This window comes from Meleagris gallopavo, chromosome 14, assembly GCF_000146605.3.
Source record: "Meleagris gallopavo isolate NT-WF06-2002-E0010 breed Aviagen turkey brand Nicholas breeding stock chromosome 14, Turkey_5.1, whole genome shotgun sequence".
Lineage (NCBI taxonomy): Eukaryota > Metazoa > Chordata > Aves > Galliformes > Phasianidae > Meleagris > Meleagris gallopavo.
This window is the reverse complement of record NC_015024.2, coordinates 17,267,210-17,289,767: the sequence shown is the minus strand read 5'-3', so window position 1 is coordinate 17,289,767 and position 22,558 is coordinate 17,267,210. Positions and strand designations below refer to the sequence as shown.

The window sequence follows — 22,558 nt, the reverse complement described above, 5'->3', positions numbered from 1 at the left end:
ATTATTTTCTGGTTTTGAAATGACTTTGTGTAGTCAATATACCACTGCTAAATGCTTCCCGTGCAACAGATGGAAATCTATAGTGACAACTTGTGGTGTAAAGCCTGCACTGACTCACGCTGAATTAAAGAGGTATTTAAAGAGAAGTAGCTTGATTGTTTGGAAAGGAAAACCAGATTTAGAAGGAATGTTCCAGTCTGGGACTTGTTTAGGGCCAAGAAATTCATATGCTTTTGAATATGACTTCAGAAATATTTTTTGTCCAACTGACTTGGGGGCTAATTTTCATTTCTATAAAAACCTCATCCATAAGGCAAGGCCATATCTCATCTTACTAGCTTTATTTTCTTCATTTTTCTACTTCTCAGCATAGGTTCCACAGGAACTTTTGATTAATTTGCGCTGCCTGCAAGTTAGGCTTTTAACCTCTGGAAAAACTCTAAACACTTTAAAAGCCTTAAAAAGGATTGTCAAAGCGAACTTAAGCTAGAGGTCAGCAATTTAAGGCTATTTTAGCTCTTCCATGGAAAAAGGGACACATTGGAAAGGCGAGTTACACATTCAGCTAACCATCTGCTCTCAGAATACAGAGCATCTCTTTCCTTTGAGCACTCTACTGCTTCTGCAAAGGAGTTCACCCATGTAAGGAGCTCAGGCACAATGCATGCTAGATTGTAGCTTCCCAGGCTCCTCAGCATCTCTTTGTAGAAAAGGGTGATGAGAGCCACGTGGGACCCATTCCAGAAAGTCTTGGGAACACATCGCACAGAAACAAACCAAGATGAGGTTAAAAAACACTTTACATTTTCATGTTCTGACAAAAAATCTGCTATGCCACTTACAAAGAAGCAATTTCTCACTGTACAACTATGTTAGAAACCGCAATTAATAAAAAACAGGAATCTTACTTTCCAAGGGCAAAACATTCCAGTTTAACAGATGAGCCCTTTGCTGCGTATGTTGTTTCTGGAAAACGTGCTTCAATCTTTGGTTCATACTCTCCCATCACACCTGTTGAACATCAAAACAGCTAGCACTCCAGTTGAGCTTCAGACCTGTCTAGCACAACAGAATTTCAGTGTAAAAGAAAGGATGGCATTAATAGTGTTAGAGCCTTATGCTCCACCCATGGACATCCACATGTGATGTCTGAAGACTAGTTTTGAGTGTCTGGGTGAAATCCAAATCTATGCTGAAAAGTTAATGCGAAATGTGCAAATTCTTTACATGTGAGTGGTGAAGCATGTGCAAGTGCAGTATCTATGTGCATTAGGATTTTAGGGAGAATTCAAGGTTCACACCTCTTTTTAGCTGCTAGTATGCAATGTCTATGACATTTGCCACTAAGTTGCCACTTCTAAGGACACCAGGTAGTTCTGAACACAAGAGAAAATTAAGGGGTTCTTCGTCCAAACCAATTACAAAACACTTAAAGCTTCTTAAAAATAACCAGATGTGAACTCCGGGCTTGAGAAAGGCTGATGTAATTGGATACAGTGATCACATCCCCAGATCTCATCAAGCATCTGATAAACCAGATAATCCAGTATCAGTTTAAGGGCATTTGACCTTGCAGCAGGTTTGGGATTGCTTTAGAAAATTTTTAGCTGAAATTCTTAAAAAATGCATTAATCTTTCAGTATAACTCATTGAATCAGGAATGATGAATATCAGTCTCCCTCAGATAGAGTCTTAGCCCAGATCTTACACAGAAAAATGAACTGGTTCTTATTTTACATTGAATGGGGGCCCAGCTAACGCTGCATGTGCTATTTTGTACGGTTCCCTTGAGACTGCCTGCTTAGGACTCAATCCAGAGGCTACCAAAGAGAGTAGGAAAAGATTAAGAGACTGATGAGACTGAGAAAAGGAATAAAGCACAATGATGAGACAGAAGAAAATAGGCATAAAAGATCTAAAGCATTTACATGCGATACCAAATTATTAACTTTCGATTTTGGGAATTATAACTTCATTTAGCGTGATCAGATGGAATGTTATAGAGCAGCATAGTCTCTCAGTGAGAGTATTATGCAATGATGCACAGTTGAGTTTTATTTATACCAGAAATATAACACTGTACTGACTTCAGTAACAACTTGTCACTGCTGCTTTGCAAGCAGCACAAATACATTGAAATGTAGGCGAGCAAACTTACAAAAACCAACTTTGTGTGAAGATCTCCCAGGTGTGCAAACTTCTCCATGCAAACATTTATTTAGAGGCATCGCTGAAAAGGTATTTGTATACGTGCAGGTGAGTCTCTCACCTCAGGAATTCACTCAGAACAGCTTTCTAGATCTGATAGTTGAGCTGTACCTAATAATACTGAGCGTGCCAAGAGAGCTTACCATCACTGCGCAGGGTGAGGGGAGTGGGCGGCCCCTGAACACTCTGCCCAGCCTTGGAGTTGGTCACCACACAGGTGTAATTGCCCACATCCCACGGCTCTACTTTGGCAATGTACAGATTCCCCGTTTCTTGTGAAACAAAACGCCGTCTGTCCTCCTGAACGTATAAGGTGTTCTTGTTGAAGGTCCATGCAAAAGACAAGCCTAGGAAAGAGCAATATACATCATGCGTCCTCAGATTTGCTTGCTTCTTGGTAATGCTTTTGCTGGTTGAAAGAACGAGCCAGTTACAGGGCAGACCACTGGGGATGCACAAATTAGCACAGGCAGGATAAGCACTGCTTCAGTTCTAAACTTACTTTGAGCCACTTCAGAAGGTCACAGAAGTTTCTGTCCCTTGCTGCTTTTCATTTTCATGTTTCAGCCAATTTTTAGGTAGAAATGGCAGTGCTGCAATGCCATGAGAAAGCTGGCTTAGTAAATAATTCCTATCTATAGCAACTTCCCTCTCAATACTGAGAGCCAATTGCCGATCATGCAGCACTACTGCTCCTTTCTCCACTCCACACATGGAGAAACAGGTAACAGAACATCATCAGATTCTCATTGAGGGAAAGAACTCTGCTGCATCCAAACATCTGGGAGATCACATCACTCCTTCTCTGCTTTTCTCCTTATCTTCCATACTTGCAACTGCTCCATACTTCTTGTCCTGTTCTGACTTCCTAACCCTACTCTGCTGCCTTCTTCCATAGCATTTCACGCTATAAAACGATACATCCATGGCCTAGCCACTTTAAAACTAGTTTATTTGACCAGCAGGACAGAGCTCTATGAGCCTGCCGTCCAAAGACCCTGCTACCCCAACCCCGTGTTTCCATCAATGCCAGACATTTCATGCCCACCCCATGCCCAATACTGGGCTGCAGTATTCAGCTCTGCAGTGGCAGCAGCAGGACAGAAATTCTGTCATTAACAAGGCCCAGTAAATCAGAACTTCCAAAAATCTACTAGTTTAGCTCCCTCTAATTAAATGTATAATTCATAAGCTAACAGAGCTCTGCCAACAGCTTCATTTTTGCACATTTCCCCTATCAAATATAGCATTTGAAAAAGATTATTTACATTTCTTTCCCCTCCCTCAGTTGCAGCATAGGTACAGGATGATAATAATTCTGCAAACTCCAGTAGTTTTGTGGAGTTTTATGCTATCATCTTCTAACATTTTAGAACTCTCATTAGAAATGACACGTCTCCAGGGAGCAATCAATGACACTTTGTATCCTTGGCTAAATTCTGTAATAGGCTCTGTTTTATTACAGTATTCTTTTTTAATTATTATTATTTTTGACATACAGTTAGCCCAGAAGATGCAACAGGTCATAAAGCAGTGTAATACATGTGTGTACATGATTGAACAGCGTTGCTGGACACCCATCAGGCTTTCCATGACAAGACAAGTAACCCAAAAGTGAGTTAAATAGGAAAAATGGGTTTGATGGTTCACTTCCTAGACTCCAGTTCTAGTGCTAGCAGTTACAGGGCTGATGAGAACCCTGACCTATGAACAAGGCACCATGGAAGACTTCTAGGTCATCCTATGGCACACCATCCAAACCCTGCTGGTGGCTCCTGCACCACCCAGAGGTGCAGCAAGCTTCTCCACGTACAACAGGGTGTACAAACCTTAATGCAAACCTATTAAAAGTAGCTTTATGCTGCACAGAGCTTGTTCAATCTATGTATCAGTAGGTAGAACAGCCAGTTCTCATCTCTTATGATTTTAGCACAGGGGTTTCCACCTGACGATCTTGCAGTCTCCATTACGTTCTGTCTGTACTGAACCATTGCCTCAGTGTCTATTAATATTCCCATTAACTAGGAATGAGTTCAGGCCTCTTCTTTTCAAATTTCAATTCCCTCTCTCCCTAGAACGAGGCGTATAAACATTGCCACTCTCCTCACTGCAGGCTCATCATCACCAGCTCCCAGACCTTACTTGTCTAGAGCCTAATTCAGATCCACTAAACTTTGTAGAAGCTCTAATTTTAATTGACTTCAGTGGGAGCTGAATGAAATCTCAAGAAAAAGATCCAAACTTTGGAGATCAAACTTTTTTCCTCTTCTAAAGCACAGCCCCAGCAGGATACTCCCTCACACAGCGTCTTTTCACAGAAAGCTATGATAAGCAAAAAATATTAATAGATTTAATAGACTGGAAAATGTAATATTACATTAAAGAAGGAGTTACTTTTACTTAAATGTTTCCATTTTGGGTCACTTGGAATAGATCTGATTTGTGCTCCTTTCTTTTTCCTCATTTAATGGCTCTGATACAAGGCCCATGCCATCACTTTTGGGTTATACTCATTTACATGAGTAAATCAGCAGCTGGGAAGGCTCTGGTGGAAGTAATGGTGAACAGAAGGTAGCAGAGACATAGAAAGGAAATTATGTAAAAAAAATGTAGTAACCTGCTAATGAAGTCTAGCTAAAATAGACTTGAAAATTGCTGCCACCAGCTATTTAAGTGAGGAATAAGAAGTTACCTTTCTAAAGTTTATTTTGCTTTCCATTTAGCCATAGAATTTCTGAAAATAAGAGCTGCTGGCTTCACATCCCCAGCACAAATCCAGAGCTGTTGAATTTCAGAGGCTGCTATGAAAAGGCTTCAGTAAGGGTCTTACACAAGCCTTCACCGTTATCAGCACCAATTATTTTTTTGTTCCCAATTCATTTTCCCCTTGCACAGAGCCTCGTATATCTGCCACTTTGCCTCTAGCTTGACTACTTATATGATGCTGAAAACAAATCAACATGCTTCAAAGTAAGGGAGCAGAAGATTTTTTGTAGGAGACCAATTAGTCCAATTTTTTTTAATTCTCTTTTCACTGTGGTTAACCTGTGATGCTTTAGAACAGTAAACTATATGGATGTACAGGAAGGAGAAAAAAGGCTGGGGAAGAGAGATCTTCTGGAGGCCCCTGCATAGGGTTAGCTCCTTCTACAGTCTATGAGGTTGATTCTTCCACTTCACAAAAAGCAGGAAATCCCAGGACCTTACAACTAACTAGTCCTTTCCTCACGTGCTAAGACTGCATAGATAAACATCCACCAGTGCCCCAAAGGGGAGACAGGGGAGCTTTAGGTTGGATATTAGGAGGAAGTTTTTCACTCAGAGGGTGGTGAGGCACTGGAACAGGTTGCCCAAGGAGGTTGTGGATGCCCCATCCCTGGAGGCATTCAAGGCCAGCCTGGATGTGGCTCTGGGCAGCCTGGGCTGCTGGCTGGCAACCTGCACATAGCAGGGTCGGGTATGGGACTGGATGAGCATTGTGGTCCTTTTCAACCCAGGCCATTCTATGATTCTATGAAAGTTAGCCAAGTTTTATATAAATATAAAAGCATCTTTAGAAATGCCTTTTGCTATCCTGAAATGAATACATAACTTCCAAAACCTGGAACGTGGGTTAGATGATGCTACTACCAGCAGGCAAACATCTCCTCCCCTTGTTTTGCTGCATCCTGAAATTGTTTGTACCAAAATCAGCAAAATGTTACCCTGAGCACTCTGTCACCATGTGCAGAGAGAAACAAGCTGAAGCACATTTGGGCAGTCTCTGTTCAGGAGTGCTTTAGGTAAGGACCAAAACAGCAGAAGTTGATCACAGTTTTGTTTCAATCTTCTGAAGGAAATCACAGACAGTAATGTCAGACCTGTTCTAAAGTCAGGAAAAATGAGTATCATCCCCTCCTGGGTTGGACAAGAACTCTGCTAACCTTATGGCAGCCTTACAGCTAGAAATGATCCCACTTCCTACAAATAATGACAGAATACAGCATTCATAGCACTATACAAATTTCAAGATTTAGTTCAGAAAAACTCCAACAAGAGAGAGAATTAAGTAAAATTTATACCATTTCTATCCTCAATTTTTTAATTTAACACTTGTGTTGGTCTCACAGACAAGCTTAGAAAACATCAATCACCTTCATGTAATTAATTTCTTAATTCTGCCCAGCTACTGCCTAATAAATACTGCACTACAGCTCCTTTTTCACTTGTGCAGCTGATTGGCCTTAGCCCAAATTAACACGTTTGAGCTCTGAACACTGGAAAATGATATTTGCTCTCTAAAGTAATCCTGGTGCCATTATTGACTCTGTGGGAAGAAGGTGCCTTGAGTGCACAGAACTGCATTTACTTCAAAGGGGCCGTGTGGCAGCCAAGGGATAATTACAGCAAAGTAGACTTCATTATGCACATGCCTGCTCATAGGCTTTTTTATTAGTGCTGCAACCCTAATTGTTTGGACCTTAATTGAAGACAGGTGACTGTGCAGGGTTTGTCTCACTCCTCACCCAGGCCCCAAGCAGTGAGCCCAGCTCAGCTGCCAGCTCAGGGCACAGCTGGGAAGGGGGGCAGCTGATAACCATCTCTGATTTATCAGTCTGGGGAATATAACATTTCAGAGCTCTCCTCCTCAGCCCAACCAAATTCAGATCAATATTGCTGGTTCTGCAGAAGGAGAGCACAGGATGGTCTCAGGGAAGGATTAAAGATTCATAGGAGAGCTCAGAAACAGGAGCAGAGGGAAAGCTGCTCTAAAGCAGTGATTAAGGCACTCAGCTTTGTAAAGGGAGATACACATCAATCCATCACTTGGAAATTATGCACGTTATCAGATGGTTGTTTAATACAAAATGCAGAAACAACATGAGGGAGCAGTCAAAGAGCCTTTTACACAGAAAAGCACTGCTCATCTCATCTCACATACCCACTCCCCCGTCCCCTATGCCCTTCTGCCAGCTGAGGACTCAACATTTGTCTCCACTGAGCAGGCTTCAGAGCTCTCACTTCTTTAAGAGCCTTTTTGGTTTTTTAATCCAGCTCTGCTGTTGTTACAGCAGTACAGAAAAAGCCCACTGAGTCAGCATCCCAGCTTTGAGCCCCAGCAGCCCTCATGCATGAGTAAATGCAAATGCACAAGTGATCCTGCTGCTTCTAACAAGATTAGCAACTTTCTTAAGGCTCTGCAGGGATCCAGCTTGGAGGAAACAAGCCTTATATCACACTTCACCTCTAACAAAATAAATGAAGAACAGCCCAGCCCATAGTTCTGTGTCAAGTATTACCACTTAGGGAACAACTCCTCTATCACAGGCAGGTCAGGCTCATACTCAGCTACAGAACTGAAAGCTTCTTCAAGCTTTCTTCCTCCCTCACAGGTGCTTTTCAACACTTAACTCTGTACAAGATGCTTCTCTCTTTCTTGTAAGTAATAAAGAAACAGCATATGTTGATGATACAGAGAAAAAAAAAATGCTGACCTAAAGAACTTTAGCTGTAGATGTATCCCAAAGAGGGAAATACAGCTTACCTCCCCACCCTTACACCCTAGAGCCTCACTAACAAGCAGAGAAGGGTCAGATGCTGAACTCTATAAGGTGTGTTAATGAGCCTCATAAATAACAACAGCTGAGGCTGAAGAGCAGCAGGTGCATAAATGGGCAAGAGGGGAGGTGTGCAGGAAATAAGAGCTGGGGTGTGTGATTGTTTAAATTACTGTTCTATTTATTTATTTTGGTCTGTTAGTCAACAGATCCCACCTCTAGCTTAAACCTAGTGACAGAGGTGTTGTTTATGGACAGGGTGCTGTTTTTTTTTTTTTCATGCAATTAACCTGAAGTAAGCTCACTTACTATTGACATACTCATTCTTGCTTTGCCAAATCATAATTTTATCTATCAGCAGGAAGAAGACATACAGTTTACTCGCTCAAGGATGGATGTATTGTCTTTGTCCCATTGATACACTTCAGGAACTCTTTGAAGCTTTCTCTGCCCTTAAGAGCCACGTTTCACTTCATCTCCTTGATTACATACCTCTTTCATACAGCCGCAAGCACTAAGTGAACTGATGTTTCCTTTCCGTTCAAGACTTGTGGGTTTTAAATTGACTGATGGGTTTCTCTACTTCTTTGATATACTGCATCCTCCTTATAGATCACAGTTTACCACCTTCTTATGGGAACAGCTATTTCTTAAGAAGGATTGAGAAAACAGTACTGAGAGCAGGATGTTGGTGCTGGCTCACAGCATGCTCCTTCTCCTGTGGGTGTGTGGTTATAGCTGAAAACAGGAGGTGAGTGTTACAAGAACTGCTGATTCCCTCAATCCAGTAACCCTACTGTTGATGATTTACACCTCTTTAACGAGGATCTATTTTTCCAGGATAAGATTTCTAATCATCTTCAGCTGGTTATGTTAGAAAACTATAGTCATTGCTCTGAACCTCACAAGACAAGCAGTTACATTGTGAGTTCTGGCACCTCCAAAATAGAATTTGAAAATGCAGGTGGCTCAGAACTTGTAAAAATCACTGTTGGGGGAAAAAAAAAATCTCAAAAAATAGCTCTCGAGAGCTTCTTGCTTCTATCAGATGCAAAAGGTGGGGTTAATGAGAAATGGTACTGCTCCAACGATAGTCCACATACATGCTCAAGCCTTTGTATTGCTCTGAAAACACTGATGTTGTAGGTGGATTGTAGCTACATAGGAGAGGATACGAATAATGTGCCCTTGGTTTAAGGATAGCTTACATTAAAGAAATCAGAAACATCACGTGAAAGGCACTATTAGCTCATTGCATGTCCCCAGAACTCTACCTTGTCCAGAGCAATAGCAGCAATGGTAACAGAAGAACAGCCCAAATCCATTCTTTGTTTGGGCTGCACCTGACTCAGAGCTACTCCACCTACCTCCATGATGTGGTGGAGGACCACAGAGCAGAACCACTCCTTGTCCTTCTCTGACTGACACTGTGCTTCTGGTTTTCATTTCAAAATTCTCAAGATCTGAAGAGAGAAGGAGAAAACAAAACTGTGTTATAGTCAGATTTACTCCGAGCTACATCCCAAAATATGCAGAGCTCATAGATAACTCAAGAATATATATTTCAGTGGTATAAAATCTCACTATGTGAACTGAAGTACTGTATGGACAAATAGCTCACCCAGCCTCCTACCTGGTCCTTCAGCAATTACAAAATAATTATTTATGAAGCACTTAAATCTTAACAAGTGATTTTTATATTAATTACAATCCTCTTTGTAAAGCTAGTGTATTCTGTGAGTTTTTCTAGTGATACATCAGAATTTGTCTTAATCTGCATGAATGCAAAAAAAACATTTTGGGTTGTTTCCTTTTTATATCAATTAAACACAGGTGTGTGTTTCTGTAAGTATAAATGATAATTAAACCTCATCAGAACTCCCACAGGGTGTGTGTTTAAGTGATAAAAGTGTGCCATATTTTCAATGAGCACATTCTTTCCTAAAGCTGTCTGTGGTAAGCAGGCATGTTTTCAATTGACTTGAATGAACCTTAGCACTGGTTTCAAAGGGGAGGATGAGAACACTTTCAATGAGAAAAATCACATGATGCCCCAGGGAAATTGGTGCAAAAACACTGATGCCTGGACTCCCATGGGTGATTTTCATGTATGCTGGTCAATTTTTAAATTATTTTTACTAATCTAATACAGTATTTTCTACTTTCTCCCATTTCACTAAAATGTGGAAGTCTCTCAGCCTCATTCTTTAAAAAAAAAAAAAAGAAAAACAGTTCAGTTTCAGGACATGATGTAACAGATGTTCTTTAAAAACAGATTCCTTTTTGATCCAGTTCTCACCCTGATGAGCTGACTCACTCAGAGCACTTTGGGAAGCAATTGTTTGAAATAAATTCAAAATGTTTTAATAAAATAAACAGCAGCAGCTTCCCCTTAAATCTTAAGTCAAGGTGGTGTGCTGCAGGTTCTTGTTTCAAACAATTGTTCCGTTTTTCATCAACTGAACAACTACCTGATCCGAAGTTCAATAGAAAGAAACAGTTCTCATTGGTCAAAGCCATCATGATTACTACCTGTCCAGCCTCAGCTATTTATGTCAATATATCAATTTTCTCTCCCTTAGTTGAACCTAATAGAGTAAGTTTTTCTTTTTCTCCTCTTCATCTCCTATATATTCGTCTCCTATGAAGACGCTGTCTACTCAGAGGTGACTGAATTGAATTAGGCAGTGGTGGCACCTCCTCACACTGTCATAGCCACAATAGATGGTACCTGTCAATACACAGGAAAGTGTTTTAAACTCTCATGTTCTTTTAATTGCCCGCTAGCTAGACTGGCCTTGCAGTCCAGGTAATCCAGAGGGACACCAAAAAAGAGAGAGATGAATGGAGTGAAACTATAAACATTTTTCTGCCTCCCTTTAATACTAATTGGGAAAGAAAACAATAGCATGCCTTTGTAAGAGTTTTGATTCGTATCTAAAATATACTTATCCAACCTCTGAATGTGTGGATTGATTTATTTACCTGTTCTGAAAATTCACTCTGAGAAAAACTGATCGTATTTCTTTTTCTTTTCTTTCCTGCGGGTTAAATTATTTCTGAGAAGGAAAAGACCGGAACAAATATTGGTCCCTGGACCTAATGGCAAGTCAGCACAGGGGAACTGCCCAAGGCACGTGTGCTGTGGGAAAAGAAGTCAGCTCCATATGTGTTAGAGGAGTTAGAAAAAAGATGGGGAAAAGTCAGAACATTCAGAAGCTAGCAATGAAAACAGTTGCATCTCCCGTTCCTATCACATTCCTTTCCTTGATTTGCTAATGTAACACGTTGTGCAGTTCCTACAGAAAAAACAGATTAAAAATAATTGCAAATCTCTACACTCGTATGACAAATATATGTAGCACAACCAGGGGTGTTCATTACGGTTAATCAGATCTACATTTCTGCTGAGAACAAAATTTTACTGGGAAAGAAAGAATGAAAAAGGAAGTCCGGTGCTGCAGTTAACAAAAGGTTTTCATGACAGTTCAGAATTAACTATGGGATACTTTAGTCTGAAACTGGCATAGTTTCTGGAAAGTAATAAGTTGCTAGTAGCAATTCTTAGTTTAATGACACAATATGTCAAGGTATCATTTTGCCCATTTAAGAAACTGTCACCTGTCCATGTTCACCCATTAAGATAATGGCAAGTATTCCTGGTTTAAGCACTGAATCAGTAGAAGTACTAGATGGCTCACGGGTTGTGTTATTTTATAATTAGCAGGACTAATTCAGATTATATGTGGTGAAAAATTTGACTTTGTCTTTTTAATCTCTGAAGCACCCAATTCTGCATGCAGGAGCACTATCACTTCCATAGCATGCTTATATTTTGGTTATACACAGCAGCCCATCTTTTCCTGCTGCTGGAGAGATTTTTGTCCTCTTATGGTCAAAAGCAAATGGCAGGTATAAAACATGTTATGGAGACACACTAGTGATCATTTAATCCACTCATCAAGTCCATCACAGGTTTGAATACGCATATATCCTTCCAAACAGATATCTAACCTCAGATTATCTAGCCTATTAGACTCCTAGGGACAGACATTTCCTTTAGATGATCCATTCCAGTGCTTGGCTCTGGACTCATCACACTAGAAGTAGCTCTCACTCCCAAACTTGTAATAAATCTAAACAGGAATGATCCTTTCCTTCCTCTACCTCAGGTCATTTTTGGTAGATAATTGTACAAAATAATCAATGTCTGTCTAATAAGGAATCATTGCATATAAAAAATCCCTGAAAGAGCAAAACAAAACAAAAGTAAAAATGACTCATTATAGGAGTCATTCTTCTTTCATTCTTCATCTTTAAGGGACCTTCTTCATCTCCCATGAAATACTGCGACACCTCATTCAGAAAGTTCTCAGTAATGAGTTACAGAATTGTCTGTCTTCAATACGTAGCCCAGGGTGACAACCAGGAACGAGACAGACCATCAGGAAAAACATTTCTTTTGGCTGAAGCGGTCTTTTTGCTCAAAAGATTTTTGCATCTATTTCCCCTCTTTGTGTATGTGTGTATTTGCAATGATTAATAGCAGCCTAAAGTGTGCTAAGCAAAGAAAAGAACTTGAAGATGAATAAAAATGCAATATTTATATTTGCTCTTGTTATTCTGAATATCTGGCTGCTTCCCAAAACCACATCTTTGCCCCAAGTGCAGGGTTACACCAACAGTGCACAACCACCCCATCCTCCCTGTTACTGTTACCTAGCATAGCTCTGTAACGTAACATGACATAACCTAATAAAGCATAATGCTGCTTGTCAAAAAGACTATCAAAAGATAGCTAAGATCAGGTGTTTGGCACACATTTCGATTGCTAATATGCACTTAGGAATAGTGTGACTACTTAACAGATGGTATACTTGCTAACTTCAGTGTTTCTGCAGAGATCTATAAATAAATTATCACCTAGTTCCTCTATTCTTTGCATTTATCTCACTTTATGAACAATGAGTGTCCTCACTGCTCTATCAGCTACAAGCTTAACAAACAAAACTTTGTTCAGCACAGCACATGTTGGCAGATTACTATCAGTGTAGCACAATTAATCAGTTGGATGCGATAACGAGGTCATGTAGGCTAAGCAAAATGCTCAGGTGAACAAATGATTCTTCACAGGAGGAGTGGAAATATATGAACTCAGCTGTGTGTGGCAAAGAGTCATCATCTTCAGCTGGGAACATTTGCAGACCTAAGCAGGAAAGGTACGTGCCTGGAGCATGGGAAACATCTGTTATTTTGTGGAATGTGGATCAGAGAATGACAAGGCTTCCTCTGATGGAGGTGGGAATAGTTGGGGTGGAGGCATGCAGCTCCTCACCTGATATGAATGCAGGGGTAGGGAGGAGTAATGGGCCACAGCTTGTTTCAGCTGGTGTAAATCATTAGAACCCCACTGAGGTGAGGGAAACGATGCTGATTTATGCTAGCAGAGGGTATGGCTTGCAAGTTTTCACTGTAGGTACTCAATTACAATAAAACCAGGAAGCGACAGGAACACTGCTTATAGGCAAGGCTGACCATCACCACAGCTCTAGTGAGCACTGAGCTGCAATGAGAGGCCAAGCACCTGCACAAGTATGGTGTGGTGCTTCCCTCAAGTGAAGGATGCTGATCTGCAGGGACTGCTAGGCATCAGTGTAACAGATAAACAGAAATATTTCCTGTTCAAGTATTTCTGTTAGTAGGTTAATTGGTAGGTTCAGCCATACCTGGAAAATGTGAATTTTCTTTATTTAATCTTAAAACTCAGCACTGATGAACACTGAGCTAATTGCTGCTTGGGTAGTGAAAAGATCGCTCTTCTAATTTCTCCCCAACTATTATTCATTATAACAGCCAGAAAGATCAGTGCAGTGGAATGGCAATACAGATGGGGTAACAATAAAAAGACTGCTGTGATGGAAAGGTGTTACAAAGGAAAAGCGGTCACCTGTCTCTGAAGATCTAGGTTCACAAGGGGAACTCCACAAGGGAGGGATCTCCAACCAGATAGCTTTCCCTAGTGGCAGTCAGCTCTTAAATGAGGTCTAAGAGATATGCAGCCAGGCTGCACCCCTTCTGCTCACAGAGCTGAATTGCCTTCAGCTGTGCTCCCAGGGCTGACTGGGAGCCTGACTGGGTCCTTTTCCCAGATGCTCAATCAGTGGTTCAGGTAGACTCAACAGTTACCATACACTCACATGTCTGCATTTTTTTTTCTTAATATAAAACTATCTTTAAAGAGTTCAACTTGTACACCAGCATGTGTAAAAGCAGGAATGGTTTTCCTGGCATTTGAGAATCACTTTTTAAACTTCTATCACAGGAACAAAAAGTAATTGCAAGTAACAGCTCATTCCTTTCAGCATCTTCGCTGTGTGTTTCAAGTTCCTCAGTTTGCTCAGGGATTGGTGTAACCCTTCTTGATTGGTCTGGCTTAAGGATGGGCATAGGACATCTTCATTTCACTGAATAATAAACAAGGAAGGTGGGATATTTTAATATATAAAATTGTTACAGACAATTAGAAAAAGTTCAATTCATCATCTTACATAATTACTAACAATTCATCTGAATTATTGTAATTTCATGCTTTCTTGAATTTTTGATTTTTTTTCCATAAGTGTTTTGTCATTACATAATCCCAACTATTATAGTTGGAACTGCTTGTTATTGAAATGTGCAATGAATGCTAAGGCACTAGATGCAAGAACACTTTATAAATCAGCTCTGCTCCTGAGGATGAATCAATAGACTTTTCCACGTTTCGGTGGGGCTCTGTCAAATTGTGATGTATTGCTTCTATTCCTATTTCTTCTGCTTCTCCTATTGGCTGTGATATATTGCAATAGGATCGGTGTTACTGGATGTGATGTATCACAATAGAAATTCTCTTGCAGCGAAATGGGATAAAATTATGACCTCAGCAGTTTTTAAAAGAAGCTCATTGTTATGATTTGCTATAAGCATTTCTAACACCTGTGTTATGGGCTGACAATTAGTTACCTTCACTTTCCCTTGACTGTAATAAATTAAGGGGCCCGATGGTAATTCTTGGCTTGAACTCCAGGCCTGATTCAGAGGCATAAGGTCTGCTGTAGGTGCAAGTAGAAATCCTTCTTGCATCCTTATCTCAACTTCTAGGCTATCTCATACTTGGACATATTTTGTTTTTGTGTTGTTATTTTCTTTTGCATACAATGAACTAAAAGGCTTTAGATACAAACTGTGCTCTTTACCAAAAGACTGTGATAATCTTTCTCAGATCTCTCCAGGAGAACTTCTGCATTCAGAAGTCCCTTGTTTCTGCTCAGTCCTGTGGTACTGAATAGCTCGTTAGGAGATTAGCACAAATCTCTGTTAATTTAGTTACCAGTAGAGTGTGTTAAGGAAATCTTTCTCCAAATGCTTCCCAAGGGAACGGTCACTCTCACTTTCTGCAACTTTCACTGTTAAGTAAACTCTCTTCTCAGCTTTTAGATCTGTAGTAAACTTGCTAAACAAATCCTCCAACAATTCCTTTGTCCTGATAATAGTGTCAATACTATTAATCATTTCCCTCTACCATCTAATCTCAATTTTTATATGTTCTAATTGATTTTCCATGAATTCAATTCTACAATTAAGAGCTGTGTTATCTCTAATTAAGGTGTCTGAAAGCTGCTTAGCATTTCCCATTTCCTGATTTTTAAATACTTGTGTTTTCCACTAAACATGTAATAAGTTCAGTTCCTTCCTACTGAAACGTGTGAAAACCTCTGCTCTGTCAGTGCTGAAGCATCGCAGGGACTGCAGGACTTGAAGGACCTGAATGTCCCCTTTCATCAGGACAGGTTAAAATTCAGCCATAATTCACTCTTTTCTTTTTAGCTGTTCCCCTGTGCATCCCATTCTGCTGAGAAGAGAAGGCCACCAGCAGAGCCCTGCTGCCAAACGCAGAATGAAATGTGCAGTCACCAGGTCTTGTCCTTTTCCAATGCTGCATAATCGACCAAGGACCTTCATCAGGGCTTCTTTATTTAGTTAAATTGCTTTGGAGCTTCTAAGGGGAGCGGAGCTGTAATTTACGCATTAGGATGCACGCTGGCCCCAGGTCTTCAATTCAGCTTAAATGGTATGAATAGCCAATCCAGGCACTAATTTTCAAGGTGGAGAACAATAATTTCTGCCACAGCCTGATTGTCTTTTTCAATTAAAGAGTGAAAATGCCCTTTACAAAGTAATATCAAGCTTCTCTAGAGGAAAAAATGGAAGGTCACAATTAAATTAAACGGAGAGAATGAGGGGGAAAAATCCCAACTTGGTTTTTGTTCAGGCACCAAGAATCCAGGGCGAAGAAACATATGCCGTGAAGCTGTGCTGCTGGTCTACATCTGCTTTTTGTTATTTTTTCCCCCTTTTAGAGATTTAGCAGCATAAAATATTCAAGCTTTCTTTTGATCCGAACACAGGCATCGCACAGAGCAGTAAGTGTTGCTGCAGCCTTAGGGCTCTTACGCTAAACTCCAGCTGCAGCCCGGAGGCACAGTGAAGGATCCGGCCCTCTCACAGGGAGGGGGACATAAGAAATTCATTTTTTAATATTTTATTCCCAAACAGTTTACTCACTTGTCACAGCAGAGTTCATTTGTCACCTGTCATCACAGAGTCACTTCGCCGTCTGTGTGAGTTTTCTCCAGATTGGAGTGCTCTTAAAAACAGATTTCTCTCTCCAGTGTAAATCTCATGGGCCAGATTTCTCCCTGACAGAGCTGTGCTGCTTTGACTGACCCACACTGGGGGTCGCCTGGGCCCCCTGTGTTCATCCACCTTATGGCAGAGGTGCTGACGATATCCAACGTTGGCTTCTTTCATCACATGCCTCAAAACTTTTGTTTAGGATCAACCTTCATCACAAAAATAACTAGTTTATTGCATTACTTTTAGTCAGTGATTCCAATCAATTTAATACGTATGTTCTTGTTCTCTCGAGCTTCAATCTCTAATTTTTGGGGTTTTTTATCAGACTGAAGAATGAGGGAGTTGATGTGGACACTATGAATGTTTCATTCAATAACTTACTGGAATTTAAGTCATATTGTCTGCAATGGAAGTAGGGCAGATAAAAAGAAAATCACCCAGACTGCAAGTACAGACTGGTTTCATCCTTCAAAAATATTAAATTTTATTAATCAGAATCTAACATCTTTCGGACCTGCCACTGCTTTTTTTCCCTACCACATCTCAATCACATATATTGCTTTTCCAATACAATTTGCAGTGGGCTGATTTAGGATAACCACTTTTATAGGAACCGCAGAATAGTGAGTAATATATAACTAAAAGATAATCTTCAAATACCTATGCATTCCATATTACTACTTTATCTGAGTAGCTTTCTGCCTGTAAAGCTCCTTCCAACATCTCTGTAATGGATGTCTCCATTTTAAAGATAAAAAAATTCCTGTATGAAAGGAGTGAGATACAGGTATAATAGAAGTTTAAGCAACTAAAAATTAGACACTGGTGCAACTCAACCTGATAGGATGAAAGAGCTTTCACAAAGAGTGCTGATGCAGCACAGCCTTGAATGGTGGTTAGAGTCACTGAGAGAGATGAGTTTAAAAGCATTTGAGAGAGAAAAATGCATCTCGGGTCTGTGATGCTGCCTGGTCTGGTGCCATCAAACGAAAGCAGAATGTTGCTGCTATCAGCTCTGGTTCAAGTGTTTAATGAGAAAGGGGAGGATGTGACTGTGTGTGATGTTGATTCCCTTGAGATGGGCTCCGGGAACACATAGGACTCGAACCTTTAGGGAAACATCTGACAAAATAAAAGCTCTCTACTATGTAGACATCCCCTTATCTTCTGGTTTTAAGATTTCAAGGTGTTCTTTGCGTCTTCAGGAACATCCGGATGTTTGCATAATGCTATTCTTGTAGTAGCTGAGCTTTAGAACAGAAATGCTATCATTAGCCTGCCTGATCCTGTCAGCAAGCAGGGGAACCTGTCCCAGCCTCCTACTTCATCACTGCTGAAGGGTGGCTGATGACTCTTTGAGCCTGAGTGTGCATAGAATGCTGTGAAGAATAAACGCTGGAAATCTTAGCAGACAAACAGATGAACACAGCGAGTTCTGGCATGGTTTTTGGTCTTTGTGCAAGGATGCTGCATCAGTTATAGTCAGTTCTCCGCAAGAATTTTGCTTAAAGCAACCTTTTAAGGAAACACAATGCCCAGATTCAAGGTGGTTGGAGCAGTGCATTGGCCCATTTTGAAGCAAAGCATGGCAGGATCCCATCATGTCTTTCCTAATTTTGTGCAGACTTGAGGAGGAGGAGGGGAAAAAAAAAAAAAAAAAGATAAAGCCTGAGGTTGCTTGGTCTGCTCCATGGAGAGCATCCATTAAGGCAAAGGCCTTGGTGCAGAGCTGCTGCAATGAATGTTGGAGAACTGGCACAAAGTGTCCATAGCAATCAGAGCTGATAAATGAAAGTTCAGTTTGTTTTTACTCCAGGCTGAGTTCTGAGAAAATATGGGATGTATTTCCAAGTAATAATCTGATGGTATACTAAGTATGATTCATTTTATTCAGAAGCTTGCTCTCCACCTGCTGTACAAAGGGAAAAGCAAATGCTGCTGCTGTAGCTGTGTTGCACTGTTTGACTGGTTAGGAGCCCAGAAGGCAATTTTGAGCTGTAAGCCTATTTACACAGGAGGGATGACAGTAGCATTTCCATCCTCCAGACAGGATTGCTGCTACTGCAAGCTGCATTTTATTCTCACCTACCCACAGAAAGATGCAGATTGTGAGGTGTTGCCGGGGCCATTGGCAGGGCTGTGTGAGCCACTGCTCTCTCTCTGATTGTCCACGCATCTGCACGTCGAGATGTGCTTCTGCACTATGTGTAAGGCAGACTTTCAAGACTGAGAGGTAAGCTGTATTACTGTGCATTTGCAGTGTCCCTAGAGAGGACAAGGGAATGCAGTACATCAGGAAGAAGTTGTTCAGTGAGCAGTTTGCCATCCCTGCAGCACTTTTCGGTGCTACGTTGAGGAGCACTTTTGAATCAGCAAGAAGTTGCAGTGCTCACTCTTCAGCACGAGCTGCGAGGCAGCCCGATCAGCATGGCAGCTCTGCTTGGGCTGATGAATTAACACTCAGGTTAAGGATTGAGACAGCTTTGCTCAGGGTGGTAGTTACAACATCTTGCACACCTTCTAAGCAAATACAATTGTTACAGGGGGATGTCTGGGCACACACAACACTGAGGTACAGCCAATGCAGAAAAGTATGTGCTATTTAGACTAGAATCCATGCTTGTGCAGACTTTGCAAATTCAGACTATCTGATCTGATTTAAGTGCATTGATTTTTCCATTTTCTATTTCAAAGCATATGCTACAAGTAAAAAGGGTTATGACATTTTGAGGCATGCTGTATTGCTTTGTGATGTTTGTGTAATTTGTGTGCAGTCAAAGGTAAATAACATGATGAAGTAATCAGATGAAAAGTGAGCTTTCATGCTAGCTGAGCATCTCACAGATAGTCATTCTAAAAGGGCTTTGCAAATGCCTCAGACTGTCATAACCTAGCAAAGACTAAATGGACTTGATTGCTTTTAATCTTTCCCCTAAAATGGTTAAATACTACCAACAGATTATTATTTTTCTTCTCAGAATGGAAAAACTCTGTCCAGGAGGAATTATTGCCTCTTCAATTTGTGATTTCAGCAAAACTGTGTCATCATTTGTCTATGTGATAAAAGCCACTTGGGATCTCCAGGTTTCTTCCAAGTGCTCCAAAACCATCATTCTCATTCATGCTGCCCTGAGCACATCCTCACTGGCCAAGAGGAGGGAGGATGTATGTACTTAGAAAAACACTACTTAGAAAAAGGCAAAAGCAAAACCCCTGACCACTCCACTGAAAGCCATGAGAGTATGACTGCATCCCAAAAATGCCAAGGAACAGTCCTTCCTTACTCCGTAGCACTGGGGAAAAAAAACTATGTTTATAAGAGGTCTATTGTCCTGTATTGTTCAGGACAAAATGACTAAACCTATTCTTGAATTTAAATTGTTGTCATTGTTTCTCAGAATTCATGTTTAATTAATGAGACCCGAGGTCTGAGAAAGCTGCAATCATCACGACAGTCTACCAGCAATACTAGAACAATGGGACCGAGAATCTCATTTAAGATCCCCAGCCAACCAAATGTTTTCAATAAGTACTGAATTTTCTGGGCTTATGTCCTGAATGCTTATGGATCAGGTTCACATATGATTCTTTCTCATGGGAGAGTACTGTTTTTCTAGTTTGTTCAACTGCACTTCTTATTCCTGCCATCCATCTCTTAATGTCTCTATCACAGACACATATGAGAACTAAAAGAGTTACTAACTGGCCAGGACAGCCTGTTTTACTGCAACTAGTTATAGAGATTTCCCTCAAGACCAATTGCTTGCATACAGTTACTTTTACTTAAAACTGATGAAATAATTAAAACAAGTCCCCTGTGTGCCTGCAATACAATTCTGGTTGCAGCAGTATTTAAGCAGTTCTCTGTAACAGGTTTGTTTGTCTTTTTATTAAGGTGTGAAATGCAATTTAGAAGACCTACATTAATAAGAACAGATTTATGCAAAACACCTCATCAATATACATGCAGGTACAGCTTGGTTGTCTTTGCCCTCTCTTTTACTCTGAGTTGAAGCTCCACTGGTGCCCTTGTGCTGGATTCCAGTAACAAGTGTGGAGATGGAAAAGCACAGTGCAGGTGGTGGTTGTGACTTGGGAGCACATCTGGGTGAGGCTTCAGTGCCAGCTTCTGGCTTCACAAGCTGAGGTTTGACATCCATGTTTCTTATCCAGCCTGCAGATCTAGATCACCAACTTCATTGCTGGCGGGACACACATTAGCTTTTCAAAATGTACTGCTTGGGTAGCTGGAGATGCACAGGATTTATAGGGAGCTTTCAACTTTATTTATGACAAAACAAACCTTCACCGGGAAGTACGAGTAACACAGGGCTGCCATGCTATGCATCCTGCAAATGCATTTATGTGCTCCTGCTCTGCTCTCTCTTGCTGGTGCTGTCTCTCATTTTCAGCCTGTAGCTTTAATAATCTATGCCACTTCCTTCTGTACAATATTCCTCCTGCAGCTTTCATTTGACAGCTCTGTTTTTAATAGAGGATAAGCATGAAACTCTAGCTGAATCTCAAGACATATTTCTAATCTCATATAGCATTTATTTTGCTTCTCAGAGAGCTTGCTATCTTGAAGAAAGGAAAAAGTATTTTTCACATATTGAGACGTACAATAGGTTTCCAAGGGTATCATTAATTCAAACTCCAACTCAAAGTTACCTTGTAATAAGAAGACAAATGCATAAATGCTGTTACCCAGATAATAGGCTTGATTCAATTATTTATCATGGTGACTGCTGTAACATGCCAGTCCCATTCAGGGAAAAGTCCCATTTTGTTTGGTACTGAATAGAAGTGTCATAATAACAACATGCCTGCCTGCCCAGATTTTAAGATGTAATCTGTAGTACTGGGTGAAGCAAACATGTAAATTGGATGTCAACATGAAAATAAGAAACAAGGAAATGTTAACTGTGAAATAACTCTTTCAAGGTAATTTGTTCCACTATTGTTATCAGGTCACTTTAGCATTTTCTATGTACTGTGTTTTTTTTTCTCTTGTAAGACAAGTAAAGACTCATACTTTCAAAGTGGTATCACTGAACTGAAGCATTTTTCTGTATACTTTGGTTTGCAAATGTAAATGACATTTCAATTCATCTGTCCAATCTCTTTGATATGGGAAAGGATGAACACTTCAGTCTCTGGCAATGGAAAAATTGCATACTTCTTGGAAATGGGATATTTTTACTGCTATGCAGCTAGAGGATCAAAGCAGGATGGGAGCTGTAGGTTTGTCTGCTGCCATGGACAAACGAGACCCCATTTTGTTGTGAACTGCTCCCTGCAATAACTTTGGGAAGAGTCTTGGTGGGAACATGGAGCCTAAGAAAAGGAACTACTTGATATTTAGCCCATTTGACTGTCCTGTATTGGCGTGAGACACTGAGATACTGGGGAGTTACGTGCTTCAGAGGGAATGCTTCACCAGCATGGAGTATTAAAGAAATGGTCTTTAACAGCTGAAAATACTTCAGGCCACTGACAAAGTCCATTTTCTAGCAAAGAGTTTCTCTAGTTGCTCAGGAGCATTGATTGAATGATGTTGGAATACACTTTGCCTCAGGATGGCTAGAAATCCACAGGTAAACCAAAGTGCTTCTGGGCGTTTGAGTCAGGGACAGATTTTTCCAGAAGAAGTTGAAATTAGTGAGGAATGTGAGATGCTGAATAATGACCAGAACCTTCTCATCTTCCACTTTTCATGGATATTCCTTTTTTTTTTTCTTAAGATTTTTTTTTTTCTTCTTTTTTCTTCTCTGAGTCTTCATGTGAAGGTGTTCATTCTCTTTAAGTCTTTTCCCCACTCCTTCCTGACCTCTCATGCTTCCTTGTGGGTTACAGATTCCACAGTTAATCCTGAGGCCACCCATTCTTCTTTAGAACTAAAACAGGATTTGTTCTGTCACTAAACACTTCTTATCTTCGGGCCTCGAAATCATTTCCCATATAGAGAAGTGGCTTACAAAGATGCTTCAGAAAAAGTGGAAAAATAATGAATCAAAATTTTGCTTTCCATCTGACCAGCTTCTGGGAATCAAAAGCTCTTCGAGAAATTCAGGGTAAAGCATTATTAGACAAGACACCAGTGATATACCATTTGATCTGCTCTACTAAAAGAGAGT

The 22,558-nt window shown here is 40.5% G+C and overlaps 1 protein-coding gene across 1 annotated transcript in view; it reads right to left on the bottom strand.

Annotated features, from left to right (window-relative positions):
* Nucleotides 1–22,558, bottom strand: part of LOC100541831 (contactin-6) — a 104,528-nt gene that overhangs the window by 50,135 nt on the left and 31,835 nt on the right. Inside the window, exons 4-6 of the mRNA XM_031555620.1 lie at nt 9,113–9,208; nt 2,352–2,555; nt 909–1,011 (exon numbers count right to left, since the gene is read on the bottom strand). Of these exons, the coding sequence (XP_031411480.1) occupies nt 909–1,011; nt 2,352–2,555; nt 9,113–9,208 (403 nt within the window). The remainder of the gene's footprint in view (nt 1–908; nt 1,012–2,351; nt 2,556–9,112; nt 9,209–22,558) is intronic.